At 40.6% G+C, this 23,390-nt stretch overlaps 4 protein-coding genes across 4 annotated transcripts; all 4 read left to right on the forward strand.

The window, feature by feature from the left end:
• The first annotated feature begins 247 nt into the window (after positions 1-247).
• On the forward strand, positions 248-1,369 carry LOC106355158 (transcription factor BPE). Its single transcript, XM_013795158.1, has 3 exons — positions 248-643; positions 837-878; positions 1,229-1,369. The coding sequence occupies exons 1-3, from the start codon at positions 248-250 to the stop codon at positions 1,367-1,369; spliced, it is 579 nt and encodes a 192-aa protein (XP_013650612.1).
• A 5,612-nt stretch (positions 1,370-6,981) lies between these two features.
• LOC106355159 (transcription factor BHLH089) lies at positions 6,982-7,651 on the forward strand. Its single transcript, XM_013795159.1, has 4 exons — positions 6,982-7,010; positions 7,085-7,154; positions 7,245-7,319; positions 7,415-7,651. Exons 1-4 carry the CDS (start codon positions 6,982-6,984, stop codon positions 7,649-7,651), a joined length of 411 nt encoding a protein of 136 aa, XP_013650613.1.
• An 8,931-nt stretch (positions 7,652-16,582) lies between these two features.
• LOC106355160 (uncharacterized protein At4g02000-like) lies at positions 16,583-18,019 on the forward strand. Its single transcript, XM_048767698.1, has one exon. It carries the CDS (start codon positions 16,583-16,585, stop codon positions 18,017-18,019), a length of 1,437 nt encoding a protein of 478 aa, XP_048623655.1.
• Positions 18,020-18,225: 206 nt separating this feature from the next.
• LOC125592497 lies at positions 18,226-22,912 on the forward strand. The gene is made up of 5 exons (XM_048767699.1): positions 18,226-18,700; positions 19,041-19,474; positions 19,597-22,265; positions 22,463-22,808; positions 22,904-22,912. Exons 1-5 carry the CDS (start codon positions 18,226-18,228, stop codon positions 22,910-22,912), a joined length of 3,933 nt encoding a protein of 1,310 aa, XP_048623656.1.
• The last annotated feature ends 478 nt before the right edge of the window (positions 22,913-23,390 follow it).

A 23,390-nucleotide genomic window follows, 5' to 3' on the forward strand; every position in this document is an offset into this window, starting at 1 on the left:
GGTCTGAGAAGACGTCGCCATGAATTAAAACACCGTAGCTCCTGAGGTAGAAAGACACGAAAGGTAAACATATTTTATTTTTATTTCAGAAATTATAAAATTTAATATAAAAAAGAAATAGGGAAGAGGAAGTAACGCAGTAACGCAATCAGACTCCACAGTTCAAGGAGTTTGCATACTCTCTCTGATTTGGAATCTCCCGTAACTGAGTCAACTCGGTGGAGGTTACTGTTTGAGTTTTGTGTTGATGGATCCGAGTGAGATGATGAACGAAGGAGCACCGTTTAACATGGCGGAGATCTGGCAGTTTCCGATGACGGGAGTTTCCACCGAAGAATCTTCCGTGAATCTAACAACCACCACCGTCGCCGGCGATCAGGGGAGTATGAGCCACGCGCTCTCGCAGGCTGTGCTTGAAGGTATCTCCGGCGTGTGGAATCGGCGGGAAGACGAGTCCGGGAAGGTCGTTTCCACCAGAAACAAGAGACTGAAGATAGATGAGGTGTGTGATGGGAAAACGGAAACAGGGTCGCCGGAGACAAACGTGGATCAAAAGAAACAGAAGACAGAACCAATGAAAGATTACATTCATGTTCGAGCAAGAAGAGGTCAAGCTACTGATAGTCCCAGTCTAGCTGAAAGAGTAATGATTGATATTCCGACATAACTCTGTTTCTTTGTCTGAACTGATATGGAGTTTTAAGACAAATCTTTTGTAAGGTTTAAACGTCGATATACTATGTTAAACCTTCGTTCCTTTAGCTAGAATTCGTTTAGCTATGTTACTTGATCGATTAACCTCAATACTAACTTGTGTTCTGTTTGTTTGTATGTAGGAGATAAGACACAGCAAGTTTGTTTACCCAGTTCCCGTGAAGGTACGTCTGGGGGAAGAACAGAGTCTTCCAATTCACTAACTCAAAGAGAAAGAATTAATAAAAGGGTTGTGACCTTAAACTTATAAACGCCAAAGCTTAATCAAGAGCTAAACACCTAGCTCTCTTCTTCTGATTGAACTTAGCCTTCAGGTAAACACAAACGATCTCTCAACCAAGACAATTTGCTCTTTCACCTGAACCTCTCAATCTGTTGTTGTTGCCCCACCCTTCAAGTCACCAACGCGATCTTCTTTTATACTCAGGTTTTATGAAACAAAACCTAGAAGCTGACGTGGGCCACAGTACAACAAATACTCTGGAGGCCTGTTCCACTTCTCTGTGGGCTTCAGACACTTCAGCCCAAGTTCAAGATGGAGACAACAAACCCGACAAACTCCACCTTTGTCTCTATCGGAATCATCGAGAAAGCTCAAACAGTCTTCCTCCACACCGACCCTTGTTTCTCTGTCTCCTCGAACATTTTCCGGTGAATCTCTACCAATTCTCCTGTGCAACTTCTTTAGGCTCTTACACAGCCATCTCTTCAGCTTACCATCTCACATGCACCTGGAGATGATGTGTTATATCCGCCGAAATGAAAACTTCAGCTTGCGACTTTTACTAACCACTTAATTCAGTGACAAGTCCGATCTACTCCACCGCAGACCCTTTCACCAGTACCTGATTTCGCTTCTATCAGAAGACCATTAAGAGCTCAGCAACATCGAGATTCGTCGACTAATCTCTCGTTTGTACGCTCTCAAGTTTAAGACTTTTCAAGCTTCGATCTTCATTCTTCAGCTTACCAACCAATCTCTGGTAAAATACTGATAATTTTTTTTTTTTTTTTTTTTTTTTTTTTAAATTACTTTTCTCCTTCTGAAACAATAACTTGTACACGCTCTCAATATCTTTGTTCAATCTGCAGTTTGTCGAAGACATCAAGATCCAAACTTCAAGTTATCTTTCTGTGAGGTAACCTTATCGTAGCAGTAGTGTGTCAACCCTAGTGAAAACCCGTAAGGATTGACACTGCTAAAACCAATAAGTTACCTGCGTTAAGAATACCATTAATCTCTGAGAAAACCATATAATATCCTTAACAGAAAGAAAAAAAAAAAAACCCTTTATCCTGCTGATACCGTGGATAAATCTCCTTTCAAACTTTACCATTTGATAGTTCTGTGTGTTGATTTCCTGTTACCGATACTAATCAACCTCAGTATCTGTTTGTATCCCTTTTGCGAGGTCCTTCAATCAACCAAACCAGGAACCTCGGGATGCTTCATGTCTACTACCGGATTACCTTGAGAAGTCCGAGACACTTCTCGAAACTCTTCCCAGGTAAACATTTTGTCAACATATCTGCCGCATTCTCAGTAGTGTGAACCTTTTGTACCTTGACTGAACCTTGCTCAACAATGTCGCGTATGAAATGATATTTCCTTGCAATGTGTTTAGTTCTGTCATGATGCACACTATTCTTTGCTAGGCAGATTGCACTTTGTGAGTCACAGTTTAGTTTGAATGAGTCTGTCTTGAATCCTAGTTCTTCACACATAGATAATAGCCAGATACCTTCTTTAGTAGCTTCTGCTAGAGCCATGTATTCTGCTTCTGTGGTAGATAGGGCAACTACTTGTTGTAAACATGATCTCCAACTGACCGTATTGCCACCAACTCTGAACACATATGCTGAGACTGATCTTCTTTTGTCCAAATCCGCAGAATAGTCTGAATCTGAGAATCCCTCTATATCAAACTCCTCTGTTTTCGTAAACGTTAGACACACATTTGAAGCACCGTTTAAATATCTTAGGATCCATTTCACAGCTTCCCAGTGACTCCTACCGGGATTTGCCATGAATCGACTTACCACTCCAATGGCATATCCCAAATCTGGTCTTGAGCCGACCATTGCATACATTAAGCTTCCTACTGCGCTTGCATAGGGAACTGTATCCATTGCATCTCTCTCTGCTTCTATTTCTTCAGGTCTTAGGCTTCTTAGTTTAAACAGAGAATTGCTAGGTGTCACAACTGCTTTACTCTCCTCCATGTTGAATGTTCTTAGAACTTGCTTGATATATCTTTCCTGTGAAAGCTTTAGCACTCCATTCTTTCGATTTCTTTTGATGTCCATTCCAAGAATTCTGGATGCTGGTCCAAGATCTTTCATCTCAAACATCTTGTTTAAATTCTTCTTAAGACAGTTTATTTTACCAATGTCTCTAGCTGCCACGAGCATATCATCAACATAGAGTAGTAGATAGATCATATCCTCCACTGTCGTGCCTTTTGTGTATACGCACGGATCCTTAGAACAGCGTGTGAATCCCTGAGACATCATGAACTCATTAAATTTTTGGTTCCATTGTCTAGGGGACTGTTTAAGTCCATATAGGGATTTCTTTAGAAGGCACACCATTTCTTCTTTTCCCTTTTCTATAAACTCTTCAGGTTGCTCCATGTAGATTTTCTCATCAAGAACCCCATGTAGAAAAGCTGTTTTCACATCAAGCTGTTCCAGTTCCAAATCATAGTTAACCACTATAGACAGCATGATTCTTATCGACACATGTTTAACCACAGGTGCAAATATTTCATTATAGTCAATTCCTTCAACTTGAGCGTATCCTTTTCCTACTAGACGTGCTTTGAATCTAGGATCCTCGATCCCTGGAATCCCTTCTTTGTACTTATAAATCCACTTACAACCAATCACCCTTTGTTTCTCTGGTCTTGGAACTAGAGTAAATGTATCATTCTTGTCAAGAGATGATTTCTCTTCTGTCATGGCTTCCTTCCACTTTTTCCAGTGTTTGCTACGCTTAGCCTCAGTAACTGTTCTTGGCTCATCCAGCTTGATGATCGTAGCACAGGCCAGTGCATATGCGATGACAGAATCCCCATCCTCGTACCTTGATGGTGGTCTGATCACTCTCCGTTCTCTATCTCTTGCTAATACATAGTCATCTAAGTCTAGGTGTTCAGTCTGTTCCAAATCTTCTCCCTCAGAGTCTTCATCGGTTTCACTTGAAGACTTTGAACTTTCTTGTTCTGAATCTACTCCACCTTGACCAATAGACTCTGCATTTTCTGAATCAGCTTCACCTTGACTGGTAAAACCTTGAGTTGATGGTCCTTGTATTAATTCGGTTCTGAAAGTCACTTTCTTAGGTTTCTTAGGTTTCTCAATCTTCTTCTCTGAATCATGATACAACTTATCCTCATCAAATACAACGTTTCTGCTGTTAGAGCATTTACCATCTTCTGGTATCCACACTCTGTAACCTTTGACTCCTTGAGGATATCCCACGAAAACTCCTTTAACAGCCCTAGGACTCATCTTGTCCTGTGTTATGTGAACATACGCCACACATCCAAACCTTCTTAAGTGACTGTAATCAACTCTCGACTCTGTCCATAACTCTTCTGGGATTTTAAACTTCAATGCTGCATTTGGTGACCTGTTTATTAGATATACTGCAGTACAAGCAGCTTCCGCCCAAAACGATTTTTCCAATCCTGACTCTGCTAACATGCATCGAATCTTCTCAGCTATAGTTCGATTCATTCTTTCTGCCACCCCATTCTGTTGTGGGGTGTAAGTGCACGTTTTGTGCCTTTTAACTCCAGAATCACTGCACAACTTATCCATTCTGACATTACAGAACTCTAGACCATTGTCTGTTCGTAGATATTTCAACCTTTTCTTTGTAGTGTTTTCAACAAGTACCTTCCATTCTGAAAAATTCTCATACACTTCATCTTTGCTTCTTAGAAACCTGATCCATACCTTTCTAGAATAGTCATCTATGAAAGTTAGGAAATATCTGCAGCCTGATAAGCTTGGTTCATTTGAGACTGATCCCCAAAGATCACTGTGTACATAATCAAGCTTCTCCTTTGATGTGTGTCTGCCCTCCGGGAAACTTTGCTTATGAGCTTTGCCAAAGACACATTTTTCACAGAAATCCAAAGTGTGAACTTCTTTTGGATTCAAATAACCTCCCTTAACCAAGAGATTCATGTTCTTCAAACTCATATGCCCTAGTCTGGAATGCCATCTATTCGTTAGGTTTGTCTCAGCTCTAGCCACTGATACTTCTCCTTTTATGACAGATCCCTGTAGATAGTATAAGCCATCTTGATATTTTCCAGACAGTACTTTCTTACCTTCTCGATAGAAGGTGACTTTAAAATTTTCCCCTTCATACTTGCATCCATTTTTCTCCAATTGTCCGTAGGAGATAAGATTTCTGCCCATTGTTGGCATGTATCTCACATCACTCAGAATGACTTGAGCTCCTTCAGAATTTATAATTTTTATTTTTCCAATACCTTTGACTTCACACTGGGTGTTGTTTCCCAGTAAGACTTTTCCACCGTCTACTTCCTTGAAGTCAAATAGTACCTCCCTCTCCGGTGTGATATGGAAAGTGCAGCCAGAATCCATTACCCATTCCTTCATAGGATCGTGAGCGCTTGCGGTTAGGATCATGGGTTGCTCTTTGTCATGAGCAACATTAACAGATTCATTCGATTTCCAGTTCTTCTTGTCTGGACAATCTTTCTTGAAATGACCCTCTTTGCCGCATGTCCAGCATTCTCTGGGTTTTCCTGAACCTCTTGGTCTTGACTTTGATCTGTTTCTGCTTTTAGATCTACCTTTCCATTTACTTTGCGGTTTAGACTCTGATCTTCCTCTTTCTGCTATTAGACCTTCTGCATTTGATTTTGTTTTTCCAAAAAATCCAGCTTCTTTTAGCTCAACTTCTTTTGCATATGCAGATGAGGTAACTTCTTGCAGTGTCAGAGTTTCTTTGCCGTTCCCGTACTTGAGAGTATGTACTAAAGAATCAAACTGCTTGGGCAAGCTTGACAGAACCTGTATTGCTTGATCTTCATCGCTGATTGTGATGTTCAAGCTTTCCAGATCATCTACCAACCTCAAGAAACCATCGAGGTTTTCTTCTATACTTCGATGCTCTTCCATCTTGAAACTAGCGAACCGTTGTTTTAAGTAGATTCTGTTAGGTAATGTCTTAGTTTGGTAGTCCTTTTCTAGTGCTTTCCATACCCCTAGTGCAGTAGTCTGTTTCATAACCTTTCGTAGCACCAGATTTCCAAGACTAGCACAAATCATGTTTTTAGCACGCTTGTCCATCTCTTTCCGAGTAAGAACCCCTGTACCGGGTTTAGTCTCCTTATCACCATCCTTGTCTTTCTCTGATGTAGAACTAGTGTCTTCTTCATTAAGCACACTGTCAAGATCAGCATTCTCAAGTTGCATCTGCATCTTGAATTTCCACATTCCAAAATCTCCTTTTCCATCAAACTTTTCCACCTCAATTTTGACTTTAGACTTCTTCATGATCTCACTAACAATCGTGAAATCAACACCAGCTAAAGTCTAGGTTTAATAACCACCAGAACGCAGCTGAGACCGCTGAAACCGTTCTTTTATAAACCTAACCTGAGAGCTCTGATACCACTTGTAAGGTTTAAACGTCGATATACTATGTTAAACCTTCGTTCCTTTAGCTAGAATTCGTTTAGCTATGTTACTTGATCGATTAACCTCAATACTAACTTGTGTTCTGTTTGTTTGTATGTAGGAGATAAGACACAGCAAGTTTGTTTACCCAGTTCCCGTGAAGGTACGTCTGGGGGAAGAACAGAGTCTTCCAATTCACTAACTCAAAGAGAAAGAATTAATAAAAGGGTTGTGACCTTAAACTTATAAACGCCAAAGCTTAATCAAGAGCTAAACACCTAGCTCTCTTCTTCTGATTGAACTTAGCCTTCAGGTAAACACAAACGATCTCTCAACCAAGACAATTTGCTCTTTCACCTGAACCTCTCAATCTGTTGTTGTTGCCCCACCCTTCAAGTCACCAACGCGATCTTCTTTTATACTCAGGTTTTATGAAACAAAACCTAGAAGCTGACGTGGGCCACAGTACAACAAATACTCTGGAGGCCTGTTCCACTTCTCTGTGGGCTTCAGACACTTCAGCCCAAGTTCAAGATGGAGACAACAAACCCGACATCTTTCTTTGGTTTCTGACAGGCAAGAAGAGAAAAGATAAGCGAACGGATGAAGATCTTGTGCCATGATGTAACAAGGTATCTCTGTTCTTGATTTCTCATCTCTTTGAAAGTGTTAACACATATAAAAAATTTATATTTTTTTATGCAAGATTATTGGTAAAGCACTTGTTTTTAGATGAGATAATCAACTACATACAATCATTGCAACGTCAAGTTGAGGTAAACACATATACGTTCCTCTCTTGTCTATTGTTTTGTTTACTAGATGTATACATGTTTGTCTCATAAGAATTGCTTGTAAATTTTCAGTTCTTATCGATGAAGCTCGAGGCATTCAACTCAAGAATGAACCACTCTGGCGTAGAGGTTTTCTTACCGAAAGAGGTAATGAAACTATTGTGAATCTCATGACTCGCCAACTCAGTCTTGTGCATTTCTTGTTGGTAATAATTTTGTTGTTTTGGTAAAAAAAAACTCAGTTTGGTCAGCAAGCGTTTGAGAATCAGGAGATGCAGTTTGGGTCACAGTCTATAAGGGAATACAGTAGAGGAGCATCACCAGATTGGTTGCATATGCAGATAGGATCAGGGGGCTTCCAAAGAGCATCCTCAAGTCAAACATTAAACGATGCCGGAGGATGGTGTGAGTTTAAAAAGTGTTGCCGCAACAGTGAAAATAGTCACCGCAGTGAGACGCGACTGACGCTGAAATTTTAAGCGGTCTGTTATAGCTCGGAAACTGCCGCTGCATAAACGAACGTTGCCGCAGCGACTCAGGGCCGGCCCTGGGCTAAGCTCAATGAAACATTCGCCTTGGGCCCCCAAAATTTTTGAAAATTTTTATATGTAAATAGGCCCCCAATTTGTAAAAAAAAAAAATTTTAGACCCCCAAATTTTTGAAGTCTTTACTAAATGGTCTTAGACCTCCAAACTCTCGGGGTCAGCCCTGCAGCGATTACAGATCAAAATTTAGAAGGAAAAAAGAGTATCCAAAGGGAAAGAGAGAGGAACAGGTGACGCGGCGTCAGTCGCAGAGAGGAGAGAAAAATGAGGAACAATGATCCCTACTTTTTTTGACGTCAGCGGCAACACCGGAAAGCTTCTTTTTTTTGACGCAGCGTCTCTGTTTTTCATTTCATTTAATCAACGATGAAGAAGCTTATGAACAAATCTCATACGCCAATGTCGAACGCTGCGTTCGTTAAACGAACATGGGTTATATTAAACCCCAGCGCCTCATTATTTCCGATGTCTTGTGTATAAAGCAACAAAAGTAGAGTGTATTTTCTAGACGCCAACACTGTCACTGCGTTTACAAAAAGAACAGGGCTATCTTCTAAATACAGCTAAGAGAAGGGCAGGAAGGAATAAATGCATATGAATCTCTCTCTCATTTAGGGATATAATTACACGGATGTGAATATAGACACGTCTTATTGTTATACGTTAGAAAAGAAAGGTAAGAAAGACATAGATACACTTACATAAGTTGGTTTCGATATCAAGCAAAGCGCTGGGAAGTGTTCAGGACCAACTTGATTTCAGAAATGCACCAACGAGTAATGTCTTTCCTACCAACTTGATATATGCCGTGACTCTTAAGGTTTAGGGAATATTCTAAATTCACAAATTAGTAAATTTGGTGACGAGTGGATTTTTGTAGCCTTAGTTTTTGAACAATCCATCCTAGTATAGAATGTGATGATTGTGTATTAAACTCTTGATCCTTTGTTGTTAAATTTCAATCCAAAAGATTACAAAAAAAAAACAATGTAAACAAAAAGATGTCTTACCTGTGCGTAGTTTGTGTGTTCTCATAGCTAAAATATTCTTACAAACTGAATTTAACAGAAGGGATGTGTTGGAGTTTTCAATGATCTTCTCCACCTTCCGACAGTCTCTTCTTCTATTGCTCTGACATATTATAACAATGTAGCTCCTTCGAGGCAGTGATGAATCGCAGTACATCATCTTGCAATTAAGCTAAAACTCAAAACCTTTAAGGAATTGATGAATGGTAGTCCATCAGGAAGCTCCTTCAACTTTGGACAATAGCCAATAAGCAGAGTATGGAGAAGGGGCATAGAGCCTTCTTCTACTATCCACTCTTCCCACTCCTCTAATCCAACAAATTGTAGCTCCAGCAATTGAGGAAACCCATCCATTGAGCAAATCATTCTACTCCCACCGAAAGATCGATCCCATAACCTAACTATTTTCAAGTGAAGCAACTTCTCTAGAATCGGCATTGGATCCTCTTTCAAACGACACTTAGTTAGGGATATGGTTGCGAGGTGAGCAGGAAAGTGTGTCTCATCAGGCAACTTTGGCGTATATATATATATATATATATATATTCAACTCCAGCTGTTTGAGATGAACAAAATCCCAAACCAATCCATCTTCTTCATCATCCGTGTGAGTATACAATATATTGTTATATATAGTAAGTTTCTCCAAGTGTTTAATTTTACTTAGAGATGAAGATAGAGTAGAGTTTCCATGGAACACCCTTTATCTCCGATATAGATATAAAGGGCCCTGAGTCGTGTCATAGCTTGGAGATTACTCACACTTCCGTGCTCTGTTGAGAAATTCATTAACGTCTCCAGCTTGACCAGATTTCCCAATTCCAAGTTTGTCTTTTCATGTAAATTCTTCGGCAAATACAGGTATGTCAATTCTCGCATCTCTTTCAAGATATTGGGCATGTAGACTTTAAAATCCACACGTAGGTTTAAATATAGCAGCTGCTGCATCTAGAACAATTTCTCTGATCTCTTTGATAGTGTTTCTCACCATTGCGCTCGTATGTCTCTTGGCTTCTGCATCTTCTAGAAAGCACCTTAACATTTCCACATCATTTTTTAATCCATCGAACTGCTCTTCAACTCCCTGAAATTGCTCAGATTCTCGGACAAGGAGGTTCCAGAGCCTCTCGACTCCAAATGATAAAAGTGCCTCAGCCATAATTCTTCTGCTCAAACACGAAACAAGTACTCAATAACCACTAGAGGAAGATCCTTGAGTTCATAGTCAGGATATTATTTTTCTGCAAATTCTTGTCTGGATGATATGTACTACTATTTTGTTGGATTTAATCTGTGAAAACATGAACAATTGAGATGAAATAAATATGCAAAATACAAAAATAAAAATCACCTGTTGAAAAATCGCTTTTCATCCAACGGATCTGTATAAAGAAAATATGCGAATGTGTTTTAGTTAGAACTCAGCTGAAGAAGACCTATTACAAAGAGTTGATTTTTCAAAGTCAACAACACTAAACGACACAAACCAGCTGTATTCATGATGAAGAACTTCTCCAACGATGGGTTCTTCCACCAATTTCCCACAATTAATCTAGTTTAAAATAATTAGTAAGTTGAAACTTAAATATCTTCAAACACATATTTTCAGAACTTCTTTAGAGCATGATCAACCGTAAGAGTTGTAATTGGACTCTTAATAATTTTTTAATAATTAATGATAGTTAAGAGGTTGTAGTTAAGAGACACTTAATTTTTTGGCTCCAATGGTAAAGGTCTTCATTTGAGGTTCTTAAGAAAAAAAAATATTAAACTAAAATTTAAAAAAAATTAAATTTATTTATTAAATAAAACATATTAAAAGAAAACATTTTAAACATTAATTAAAAAAAACACTAAAGCAAATATTAGTAAAATAAACAGAAATAATTTGAAAAAACATCTGAGTTCAATTGTTGTCTTCATCACGTCCGAATTTATCCCACAGATGTTCAACCATATCAGCTTTTAGTTGTTCATGCATTGGTTTATCACGAATTCTAGTTCGAGCATCCATAATATTGGCGATATTTGTAGGCATACCCGTATCAAATTCGAGATCGACATGTGAACTTCTGGAGTCTTCTCCTTGTAGGAACTCTGTAACATTATATATAGTGTATCCATCTCGTTCGTCTTCTACTATCATGTTATGGAGTATGATACATGCTCTCATAATCTTCCCAATTTTGACTTTATCCCAAAAAGTGTCGGATTTTTAACAAGACAAAGCGAGCTTGCAAGACTCCAAACGCACGCTCGGCATCTTTTCGGACAGCTTCTTGGTGTTGAACAAATAAAACCGCTTTCGGCCCTTGTGGCATTGAAATTTATTGGATAAAAGTTGTCCATTTCGGATAAATACCGTCGGTGAGATAGTAAGCCATATGATACTCTCTTCCATTGACATAGAATGTCACTTGCGGAGCTTCACCTTTTATTATGTCATCAAAAACAAGTGAGCGATCAAGAACATTGATATCATTTAGGGTACCTGGAGGTCCAAAAAATGCATGTCATATCAATAGATCATACGATGCAACCGCCTCTAAAACGATTGTGGGTTTTCTCAAACCACGAGAATACTGACATTTCCAAGCGGTGGGACAATTCTTCCACTCCCAATGCATACAATCGATGCTTCCTATCATCCCGGGAAATCCACGATGTTCACCAACATCAAGTAGACGTTGAAGATCAGCCGGTGTAGGTTCTTAGGTACTCATCGCCGAATAAATATATTATTCCATCGACAAAATTTTCCAAACATGATCGAGTTGTACTTGAACCGAGTCGGAGCTATTCGTCAACCGTATCAGCCGCAGTACCATATGCCAAGCAACGAATGACTGCTGTACACTTTTGAAGAGGAGAGAGACTAAGCCTTCCCCGACAATCTTTCTTTTGTCGAAAGAATTCAACTTCATTGGAGAGTCGATCAACAATATGAACGAACAAATGCTTGTTCATCCTAAAACGTCGTCGGAATAGATTATGAGGATATGTTGGAGTTTCGCTGAAATAATCATTCCATAAATGTTGATCGCCTTCTTCACGATTTCTTTCGATGTAAATTCGTTTTTTTCTTCTTTTTTTTTTCTTTTTCTTGATTACTAGAATTAATGGTAAAATTCTCGAATGACTGGTCAAATGTTTCTTCAACATATTGATCAAAATATTGATCAATTTTTTCTTCAACATATTGATTATCCAATCCCTCAAAAGGATTTTGAGAAGAAGATGCCATATCGAAAAAACAAGAGTTGTGTTTTTTTTTTGTGAAAACAAGAGGAGAAGAAGAGTTGAAGCGTTGTGTGTCTTGAATGAGAGAAGAAGAGAAGAAGAGTGGTGTGTCTTGAATGAGAGAAGAAGAGAAGAAGAGTTGTGTGTTGTACAATGAGAAGTTCACCTTAATTTATAGAAGAGTACTTAACATACTACCAAACATACAAAGAGTCTCGTGAATACAAAAACAAACAAGAGTAGTCTCATGACTATACAAACAGACACAATCAAACCACAGTCTCGTGACTCATGACAGACACAAACATACAAGTTTCGTGACAGACACAAACATACAAGTCTCGTGACTCCAATACAAAAGTAGTCCCATGACTACACAAAGCAACAAGCATCTCGTGACTACAATGCAAACCCGTGACTCTCACCTTCTTCTTTTCCTCTTCTTACTCTTAGAGGATTGTTCTTCTTCTACCTTGATACCCTGTCTCAGCTTCTTCTCTTCCTCATGCATCCTGTGCAGCATTCTTCTGTACTCAGGTTCAATGTCATCTTCTGATTCCCCCATCCTAATCAAATAGCCCATATTCCTCATGTATTCTTCGCATGATAACTCCACCATATCTTCTTCTTCTTCATCTGATATCTCCACCACTTCTACTTCAGTTGGTGTGATCTCCGCAACATCATCATCCGTAGCTTCTGGTTGGAGAGGTGGTATGATTCCACTTGCTGAGAGGCCACAAACAATCGGTTTTCTTTGCTTCCATTACTGGATGTGTCTGACTTGTTCCCCGGAAAAGCAAAATATGAAAACAGAAACGCATAAAGACTACTAATATTACACATCAACTTATAATTGAAAGCAAGATTGATAACATTGATCACAAAGACTACTTATATTACACATCAACTTAAAATTCAAAGCAAGATTACATTGATAGCATTTCAGTTATCAGTTTGTTCTTAAGCGCCACTTCTAATTCACTAAGTGGATCTGTTCCTGCAAGCAAACTGTCAAGCAGTTTTTTGTTGCTAAGCTTATCCTTAAAAGCTAAGTCCTTCTCCCTGATCTTCCACATTTGCTGATACTCTTCCAGCTTCTTCACTCCTTCTCCCACTGGCCTTTTAGCCTTCGCCTTTACTGCCTTAACACCAGTAGGCCTAGCCATTGCTTCATCCTCTCCATTCACACTCGGCATAGATGCCGATTACTTAAAAGATTGTTCTCCCCCCCCCCACCCTCTTTCTTTTAGAACCAGAGCTTTGTTGAGTACTTCCATAAGTCCCACTTCTCTTCCAAAAGGTTCCTGCTCTTTGCTCATTCCCAACTAATGGATCCTTGGAGGTGTTCAACCATGCACTGATGAGGACCAGGTCTTCATCTGTTGACCACTTGACCCTCTGCTTACGGTCCTCACCACTTTGTGCACGGGAAGCAGAACCTCCAAGGTCTGGAGTTGGTGAAAAACTCATTAACTGAGTTGGGGATTCGTTGTTAGGAAGTTGACTGTTTAGTAAGTGTAAAAAGCTAGAGGACTGGCTTTGAAGAGAATCCATACCGAGAAGAAGTAGAGAACAAAGATGAAGGAGATGAAGTAGATGAAGTAGTTGGAGAAAACGATTAACAATGAAGCTTTAATAGAGGAAAGTAGATAAAGTTTTGAGGTTGCTTTTAATTGCTTTTAATTGGTTTAGGAAGTGGTTGTGTGTTGTAGAAATGTTTTAGTTAAGTTTTTTAATTTCATGATTTAATGCTTCTATCTAACAAAGGACATATACATAAATGACAGACATCAAGAATGAGGACTTTTCATTATTTACATTTGGATTTTTAACGTTAAAACCCCTCAACTATGTTTGTTTTGGGTAAAAAACCTCAAACTAAGTATTTAACGTAAAACCCCTCCCCAAACTAACTTTATTTAATGAAGTAAACCATAACAGGTCATAATTACCAATACTACCGGTAAATCATTAGTTTAGGGGTTTCTACATTAAGTAAACATAGTTGAGGGGTTTTACCATTAAAAATCAAAAAAATCAAAATTTTATAATATTATCTAAAAATTAGTAACTTAAATTTTCAAAATTAGCATTTTTAATTTTTTTTGTAAATATATGAGTTTGATGTGTTCTTAACATCAACATTATATATGTATAAATTAAAAATGTAAAAACCGAGAAAATATAACAAAAATTATATAAAGAATTTAGACGCAGTAAGACTTTCTTCCCTAACTTCCGGATCAGACATATTCCAAGAGCACAAAATACTATGGCGGACAAGCTTGAAAGTAGTGCGAGAAGTTCTCCTTCAGCTATGTTATATGTCGATTCAATACTTTCGGTTTGGCTTTCTGAATCGCGCGGTCCAGTTACTTAGTTCTCGCTTATGTTGTCAAAAAAAAGTTACTAATTTTTAAATAATATTATAAAATTTTGATTTTTTTGTTTTAAAATTTTTTAAAGGTAAAACCCCTCAATTATGTTTACTTAATGTAGAAACCCTTAAATTAAAGATTTACCGGTAGTAATGGTAATTATGACCTGCTAGGGTTTAATTCATTAAATAACGTTAGTTTGAGGGTTTTTTCATTAAATACATAGTTTATGGGTTTTTACCCAAAACAAACTTAGTTGAGGGGTTTTAGCGTTAAAAATCCTTTACATTTCAAAAACTTTATGCAATTTCGAATTGATGACCAAAATAGAAACAGACTACACCCATAAGAAGCGATCAAGCAATTCATGTCTATTCCTATGTCACAAGTGGATTGTACAGAAACGATTATAGATAACAAGAATGAAGAATCACTCTTACTGAAATTATTTGTTTCACAAGCAAGCAAACTATAAGAAGCGATCAAGCAATTCAAAGGCTGCAAATTAATCATGTCTATTTCTATGTCTATCTATCTGTCGCAAGCATCAAACAACATCTATATCTTTACAAAAAAGCCAAAAGCTACCAGATGTTATGGAGTTCAATGAATCTTCCTGCCGCTCCCTCTGTGATCCAGTAGAACACTCGTCACAACCTCAAAATATGCACAAAAAGCATCATTTTAACCATGTTCCTCATTCAACCTCTATAAATTCAAATACACCAAAAGCTTACCTGAATCTTCTTCTTCTTCTGTATGATGAATCTTGCTGTGGCTCCCTGTATGATTCACGAGAACACACTTGAGAACCTGAAAAACGCACCAAACATCATGATTGTGTTCTACCCTGAATCTAACCAACTCAACACACATGCATGTCTATGTAAAGACCACAAATTACCTTCTCTTCTTCAACTCGAAGATACACCAAAACAGAAAAGCTCCAAGCTCTGTTTTTTTGCTCACTGATTTGATTCACCTGAAACAAATAAATCATCAAATCAGTTCTTATTAGGGTTTCAATCCGAGGGTTTGATGACAATATAAGAAGAGGATAGAGGAAGAAAACGATAGATGAAGAACAGAAGACGATAGAAGAAGAACAGAAGACGATGGAAGAAGAAAATACCTTCGGCGATGTGGTCTGATGGGAGCTTTGCTTCGCCGGCTGCGCAAACACGGCCACAAAGGCGAAGAAGAAGAAGATATCTCTCTGTAGAACCTGATTTCCGGTGAATTTCATCTGAGAAGAAGAGATTTTCGGTGGGAAGAGAGAGAGAGAGAGAGAGAGACGAAGTCGATTCGTCGAAGAGGCGCCTCTCCCGTAGGGTTTCACGACACCCGCCTCTTATCCCTTTTCATTTTTTTTTAATGGGTTTGGGCTTAAGAGCCCACGCAAGAGGCGCCGTTAAACATGGTCTTAGAAACCCAATTTTCTACCTGTCTCTTTATAATTGGTTCACAAACTTTTGTTATTAAAAACTAAATTATAAAGTCAATTATATCAATAATATATTCATTTTATAGCTGTAACATACTTTTTACAGTATGTAAGCTATGGGGTTGCCCTTCGATTGTAGCCACTTATTCACGATGAGGAGTGAATCTATTGTAGCCACTTACATTTTGGTTCAAAAAATAAGGGGAAAGTACAAGTTTGATTACAATGATTAATTTGATCTTCTGTCTAATGAAATAAAAGTTGTAACATTTTCTTTAAACGCTGTGAAAAGGTTATTAACTGGTTAAAACAAACTATAGTTGGTACTACATAATCAATCTCGATCAATTGGGGATGGTGCAGCTAGGTTTAGACGATGAGATAGGCGATTTCGAGATCCAGACTTTCCCCGCCTCTGACGCTCCCTCACCGGCCATCTAAGACACCACGCCGGCTCCAGGATCACAAAGGAGACTAAGCTACACTCCTTGTGATCCCTCTGTTCTTATCGGTCTTCTTCTCGGCGAATCTTGTCGTTCCACCCTCTGGCTTCCTAGCCAAGTAACCAAATATTCTCACAATATTTTCTTTCCGTTTTCAGCCGAGAGCCTCTCACCGTCCTCCACAAAACCCTAAAGCTAACCCCTAGCCCCCTACTATAAACTCCCACTCTCCTTCCCTCGGTTTCTCACCGCAACCCAATAGTCTCTCAGATCACAACTCGCACCCTCTCTAGCATTTGCTAAGTTACAACAGTTCTTATTCATCACCATGAGTCAATCATCCCTTTTGATCCGTAACGGAGGTTCCTCCAATGGAGATCGTAACGCCACTCAATTGGAAGATGATATCATACGCATACCGGAGTGTGATCTCAATGACGTCAAGGAGCGTTTCCGTCTCACGCTCATTGGACGTGTTTTCCACATCCGTGGAAGGAGCATCGATGCCCTGATCAACCTTCTCCCCCGCCCCCGGATCTGGAATGTAGAGGGAAAAGTCCGTGGACTGAACCTCGGGAATGGCCGCTTTCAATTCGATTTTGACAAAGAGGAGGACTTGCAGATGGTCCTAAATAAGCGTCCCTGTCATTTCAACCAGTGGAGTTTCGCGCTGGAACGTTGGGAACCCTTCACTAGCGAAAATTTTCCAAACACGATCCCGTTTTGGATCAATGTGACGGGAGTCCCAGTTCATTTCTGGAATGATAAAACTTTCACGGAGATTGCTAACGCGCTTGGGAAAAAGCTCCTAGTCGATGAAAAAAAGGCGCGAATCCAAGTCTCCATTGACGCGGACAAACCCCTGCAATTTGAGCGAAGAATAGGATTCCCAAGTGGAGACATCGGGAAAGTATCGTTATCTTATGATGGCCTTCACCGTTACTGTTTCACCTGCAACCTCATCTCTCAGGATGAAAATACATGCCCCCTGTTGGCACCAGAGGAAAGAGAACTTAAGAGGAAGCTGCGACAGGAAAATTTAGAGAACAATGAACGGGCAAGATTCCCTATTCAAGGCTCCCAAGGTTTTAACTCTCGAAATCCGCTAAAGCGAGCCCGCTCCCCTACTAATGGGAGTCATCCTAGCCCCTCGGAAACCACGAGATATAGCGAACTCAACCGTGAGGAGAAAAGAAGGAGAAGCGCGTCCTCGTCCTATCAACCTCGCGAAACTCGAGTCACTGATCCTCGTGCTAGAGATCGCAAGAGTTCGAGCAGACAAGAGAACCACTACACCCATCATGGCAGAGAAGTATGGAGCCGTCTGGAAAACCCAGCTAGGAAGAAGGAACTGCAAGGATCACAAAGAGGACGCACCACAAAACACTCTGAACGGAACATCTTTCGCAAGGAGACGTCCCGTCCAAGCAACAAACCTTACGCTGAATGGCGACCACGAAGCTTTTCTGGAGAACACAGAAACAGACCAGGCAACTACTTTTCTGGAGAACACAGAAACAGACCAGGCAACTACTTGGCACCTCGCCGGATGGAGGACGAACGTTTGGAAAGATCTAGAGCTACTTTTGACTCTCAAAAGACCATTACGAACAATCGTGTATCCCTGGAATCAGGAGAGTTTTTTGAAACTCATCGATCGGATTTTGACGCTGCAATGGCAGAGGAGGAAAGGATCCGTCGCCTCAAAGGCAAAGCCATTGCCACCGGACCACCTTCACCAACGCACAAGACTCCCAGACCCTGAACCGTGTGAACCAAGGAATCATTCTAACTTCGCCCGTTAAGCCAACCGACGCATCACAAGTCCAAAGGTATGATCAACCTTTATTAGAACAAGAGGATGCTATTCTTGAGTTAGAAGAAGGTTTAGATCAGGCCCTAGATGTTCCTCTAACTGAGCTTGAATCTACTGAGGTTGATAACCTAGTTCTGGAAACAGAACGTCTTGAAATGGCTGAGAAAATGATGGCTGAAAATAATATAGATGAGAATATGATTGACCTGGATAATGATGATCTCCTTGGAGAGACGCCTGACCTTGTTGATGCAGAAAAAATTGAGGCCATTTCTCAGCTCTCTCCAGCAAATGCTGTGTCAACGAAAGCAGCATCTACGAACAAGCAAATGAAACGTGCAAAGACAGCCACTTACATTCAAGAAGAGGCGCTAGCATCAGGGTCGGGTGTCTACGTCCCAAAAGGCCTACTGAAGAAGAAGGCCCCCCGATCTCCTGATATAAAAGGAGCGAGGGCATCCAAGAAACTCCAAGGCCTCGGTGGCCGTGCTTCCCCAAAGAAGAAGACTACACTGGGTAAACGCCCATCATCTTTTTCGTCTAAGGTCCCTCGCATTGAGGTGTTTCCTTCTGCTTCACGCAAGAAATATGTGTCCCTTTCAGGTTCGGTGGTGTCCCAGAAACCACCCAGTAAGAGGATATGAGTGCAATAGCATGGAACTGTCAGGGCGCCGGAGCCTATCTGACAACGCAACATCTCCGGGAATTGCATCGCTGTTTTCTTCCTTCTTTTCTTTTTCTTTCAGAAACAAAAAACAATTTTTCTTTTCTTCAGGATTTTCAGTTTGAATTTGGTTATAATAAATTGTTCACCGTGGAACCCGAGGGAAGAGCGGTGGACTGGCACTTTTTTATTTAGACTCTTTTGATGTTACTGTCCTCTTCTCCAATAATCGTATGATTGATATTGAAGCCACCATTGAAGGACACAAAGTCTTTATCACTTTTGTATATGGTGATCCGGTTGTAGAATACCGAGAAAATGTATGGGAACGCCTAACCCGAATGAGCTTAACGAGGTCTGGGCCTTGGCTGATGCTAGGAGACTTTAATGAGATCACCAGCAACTTAGAGAAAAAAGGGGGTAGAAAACGCCCAGACTCATCCTTCCTCCCTTTTAAATGTATGCTCGACAACTGTGGGATGATCGAGTTTCCCTACAAAGGCAATTCCCTATCTTGGGTGGGTAATAGAGCTTCAGGCAAAGTGCAATGTAGGCTGGATCGCGCAGTAGGAAACGAAGATTGGCATCACTGCTTCTCCAACACGAATGTGGAGTATCTGCGACTTTGGGGTAGTGATCATAGACCTATTCTCACCCGATTCCTCTCTCGCAAAAAGCTTGGCATGAGAAATTTTAAATTCGACAAGAGATGGATCGGTAAGAATGGTTTCCGCGACACTGTACTACATGGCTGGAACGATCCAAGTCTTTTCCATAAAGAAGATTTATATGAAAGGATCACCCATTGTCGCAAGTTTATTGCTCGATGGAAACGTGACAATCACTCAAATGCAAAAAAAAGATAGAGGACATAAAGGACCTGCTCGAACAAGCCCAGACAGAGGACGATTTCTCCCATGAAGTAATCCTTCGCCTCAAGTGGAGTCTTTGCGAGGCTTTTAGAGACGAGGAGCTGTATTGGAAACAAAAAAGCCGGGCAACTTGGTTAAGAGAAGGTGACCAGAATACAAAGTTCTTCCATGCAACCACCAAGCAGCGGAGAGCCAGAAACAGAGTAACAAAGCTACGCAAGGCAAGCGGTTTATGGGCAGAGACAGAAGAGGAAATAGAAGCAGAGGCAACGGGATACTTCCAGACCCTCTTTACAACGTCTTCTCCCTCGGACTTTGCAGAATCCCTCAAATACATCACCGAGAAAGTCACCCCGGCTATGAACGAAGCTTTAACAAAACCTCCATCAAATGATGAGATTCGTCAGGCAGCTTTCGATATAAACCCAGAAAAAGCTCCTGGTCCCGACGGCATGACAGGTCTTTTCTTTCAAAGGTATTGGGGAATCACAGCAGAAGTGATGCAGCAAACGGTTAAGGACTTTTTTCAGTTCAACGTCCTTGACCCTCGACTAAACCAGACGAACATCTGCCTAATCCCAAAAACAGAGCGCCCCGTAGAAATGACGAACTTCCGGCCTATAAGTCTTTGCAATGTAAGCTATAAGATCATCTCAAACATCTTGAGTAAAAGACTTAAGCGCTGCCTGCCCAGGTTAATATCTGAGACTCAATCAGCCTTTGTGGCTAGACGATTAATCACGGATAACATTCTTGTAGCACATGAGGTCTTTCACGCTTTGAGAACCAATCCAAGTTGTAAAGCTAAGTTTGTTGCCATAAAAACCGATATGAGCAAGGCCTTCGATAGAGTCGAATGGTCATTCCTGGAAGCACGTCTATTGAAACTCGGTTTCTCACCCAAATGGGTAGCATGGATAAAGGTCTGCATCTCCTCGGTATCCTATCAAGTACTCCTCAACGGAGAACCAAAAGGCCATATCTCTCCATCGAGAGGCATCAGACAGGGTGACCCACTCTCCCCTTTCCTCTTCATTTTGCTTACGGAAGCTCTAATCTCCCAAATCCAGGGGGCTGAGAGGGAAGGCCGGATCACTGGCCTAAAGATTGCACGAAACAGTCCACCTGTCTCCCACCTCCTATTTGCGGATGATAGCCTTTTCTTCTGTCGAGCAGAAGTCGCGCAATGCACAGAGCTCATGCAGATTATTAATACATATGGTTGCTCTTCGGGACAGCAACTAAATGTAGAGAAGTCGTCCATCCTCTTTGGTAATAAAGTTCCACCAGACCTCAAAAAGGAGATAAAACAAGCACTGGAAATTACAAAAGAAGGTGGAATGGGAGTATACCTGGGTTTACTCGAGAAAATATGTGGCAGTAAGAAACAAGCTTTTGCTTTTATTCAAGAGAGACTACAGAATCGTATAAACTCATGGTCCGCAAAACTTCTGTCCAAAGGTGGCAAGGAGGTCCTGCTTAAGTCAGTAGCACAGGCTCTTCCAACATACGTTATGTCTTGCTTCCTGCTCCCACAGGACATCATCCGAAAACTCACTAGCGCGATATCCCGTTTCTGGTGGAGCACCAAAGATAACAACCGTGGCCTTCGCTGGATTGCATGGGCAAAAATCTGCACACCAAAGGATCAAGGCGGACTGGGGTTTAGAGATTTTAAAAATTTTAATCTCGCACTGCTTGCGAAGCAACTCTGGAGACTTATCCAGTACCCAAACTCTCTTTTGGCCCGTGTACTAAAAGGCAGATATTTTCGGAACTCAAACCCGATGGATGTCACCAAAGCGAGCACCCCATCGTATGTATGGAGAAGCCTCATGGCGGCCCAACCTCTCCTAAAGGCTGGCTTGCGAAAAACAATTGGAACGGGACAGACAACCCTTGTTTGGGTGGACCCATGGATCCCGACGTCCCCAGCCCGTCCCGCGATTCCCTGCGGCTCCTCTTTTAACCCGTCCCTACGTGTTAGCGATTTGTGCGACGTGACCACAAAGGAATGGAACGATGAACTCCTTCAAGAGCTGATCGCCCCTAATGACATCCCTCTTATCCGCAGCCTCAAGTTGATGAGCTCCTCTCGCAACATTGGTTACTGTTGGAACCTCACGGCAACTGGCGTATACTCGGTAAAAACTGGATACGCACTGGCTATGGAATTATCAGAGCCCCCAAACTCACAGCAGGTGCATGAGCCTAGCATCAAAGCGCTTCAAGCTAAAGTATGGAAGATCAAGACTTCTAAAAATATTCAGCACTTCATCTGGCAATCTATCTCAAGCTACCTCCCGGTAAGCAACTCGCTCGTGGAACGCCACTGTGGTACCGATCGACACTGCCCTCGCTGTGGATCAGAAGAAGAAACGCCCAATCATCTGCTCTTCGAGTGTCCACCATCGATCCAAACTTGGGCTCTAGCGGATATTCCGCACTCTCCGGGGATATTCCCGTGTAGCTCGATTTATAGTAATCTGAATCATGTCATATGGCGCACAAACATCTATGCAATTTCAGACTCTATTAGCGCAAAAATACCTTGGCTATTATGGTACATATGGAAAGCCCGCAACGACAAGGCCTTCAATGGTAAGGATGTCTCCCCCCTGGAGACTGTCCAACTTGCACAAGCGGAGGCGGAGAGCTGGTACACTGCACAGACCGTTGAGAAATTGCACGACGAAGCACTGGACGATCCTCCCCCCCCCCCCCGACGTCGGCACCTCACGATCCTGGCCCCAACTGCGCGCTCGACGCCTCCTGGCACAAAGATGATAAATTTTTTGGCGGAGGAATGATCCTAACTAACGAAGATGGGATGATGACTTATGGTTCATTTGCTAGTAACCGAGTCCTCACCCCCCTACATGCAGAGTTCCAAACTCTTCTGTGGGCTATGAAATCTTCTATCCAGTTGGATCATTGCACAATGAACTTCAAGACAGACTGCCTTCAGCTAGTCAAGTTACTTGAAGAAGACGAAGAAGACAACTGGCCATCTATGTTGGCCGAATTTGATGAGTTCCACCTCATTCGTTCTATGTTTACGTTTTTCTCTATATCTTTTATTCCCCGTTCTCTTAACTTCCGAGCTGACCGTCTTGCAAAAGAAGCTCGGTCTCGAGGATTCTCTTTTTCCCATGTAAACTCTCAGCTACCAAGCTGGATGGCTTCTGAGGCCATCCTCTCGGTAACTTCTTAATAAAATATGGAGCTTTCGATGTCAAAAAAAAAACAAACTATAGTTGGTGTTAAGATTGTTGATGTATATTTAGTTAAATGTAGGAAGCATAGAAAGACTGAAAGAGTTCACATTAAGTTAACTTAATAAGGCATGTTCCAAAGAGTCTCATATTAAGTTAGTGTTTCATTCAAACTTAGCTTCAGATTCTAACCCAAAAAAAAATAAGTGAAGCTGCTAATGTGCATTAGACTTAGGTGGCAACATATTAGTATACTAGGATAAGACATGCGCCTTGCGCATGGTAAATTTATATGAAAATTATTTAAGAAATATCGTATGGAAAAAAAATATATATTATTGATCGAATTAATATATTTGGCCCTTAAACAATTTTTAAAAACTTTTTTGTTAATTACATAATTTATTTACTAATGAACTGATCTCATTTTTAAAAATATTTTAGGTCAACAAATTATTTATCGCATAAAAACCTAACATTTAGGTCGAAGAATCTCATGCCTACTATTTGGTTACAATGAAACTATGTCAGCTCGGTTTTATATCATGATTTAGCAATTTAAAAGTTAA

This window comes from Brassica napus, chromosome C9 (genome assembly GCF_020379485.1).
Source record: "Brassica napus cultivar Da-Ae chromosome C9, Da-Ae, whole genome shotgun sequence".
Lineage (NCBI taxonomy): Eukaryota > Viridiplantae > Streptophyta > Magnoliopsida > Brassicales > Brassicaceae > Brassica > Brassica napus.

What these genes read in the sequence shown, in the direction of transcription:
- LOC106355160 (XM_048767698.1), top strand. Translation starts at nt 16,583, where the DNA reads ATGAGTCAATCATCCCTTTTGATCCGTAACGGAGGTTCCTCCAATGGA.
- LOC106355158 (XM_013795158.1), top strand. Translation starts at nt 248, where the DNA reads ATGGATCCGAGTGAGATGATGAACGAAGGAGCACCGTTTAACATGGCG. An exon ending in GTCCCAGTCTAGCTGAAAGA is followed by an intron (nt 644 to 836) that starts GTAATGATTGAT and finishes GTTTGTATGTAG; the next exon opens with GAGATAAGACACAGCAAGTT. An exon ending in TTTACCCAGTTCCCGTGAAG is followed by an intron (nt 879 to 1,228) that starts GTACGTCTGGGG and finishes TGTGGGCTTCAG; the next exon opens with ACACTTCAGCCCAAGTTCAA.
- LOC106355159 (XM_013795159.1), top strand. Translation starts at nt 6,982, where the DNA reads ATGAAGATCTTGTGCCATGATGTAACAAG. An exon ending in CATTGCAACGTCAAGTTGAG is followed by an intron (nt 7,155 to 7,244) that starts GTAAACACATAT and finishes GTAAATTTTCAG; the next exon opens with TTCTTATCGATGAAGCTCGA. An exon ending in AGGTTTTCTTACCGAAAGAG is followed by an intron (nt 7,320 to 7,414) that starts GTAATGAAACTA and finishes AAAAAAACTCAG; the next exon opens with TTTGGTCAGCAAGCGTTTGA.
- LOC125592497 (XM_048767699.1), top strand. Translation starts at nt 18,226, where the DNA reads ATGGCTGAGAAAATGATGGCTGAAAATAATATAGATGAGAATATGATT. An exon ending in GGTGTCCCAGAAACCACCCA is followed by an intron (nt 18,701 to 19,040) that starts GTAAGAGGATAT and finishes ATCCGGTTGTAG; the next exon opens with AATACCGAGAAAATGTATGG. An exon ending in CAAGCGGAGGCGGAGAGCTG is followed by an intron (nt 22,266 to 22,462) that starts GTACACTGCACA and finishes TTCATTTGCTAG; the next exon opens with TAACCGAGTCCTCACCCCCC.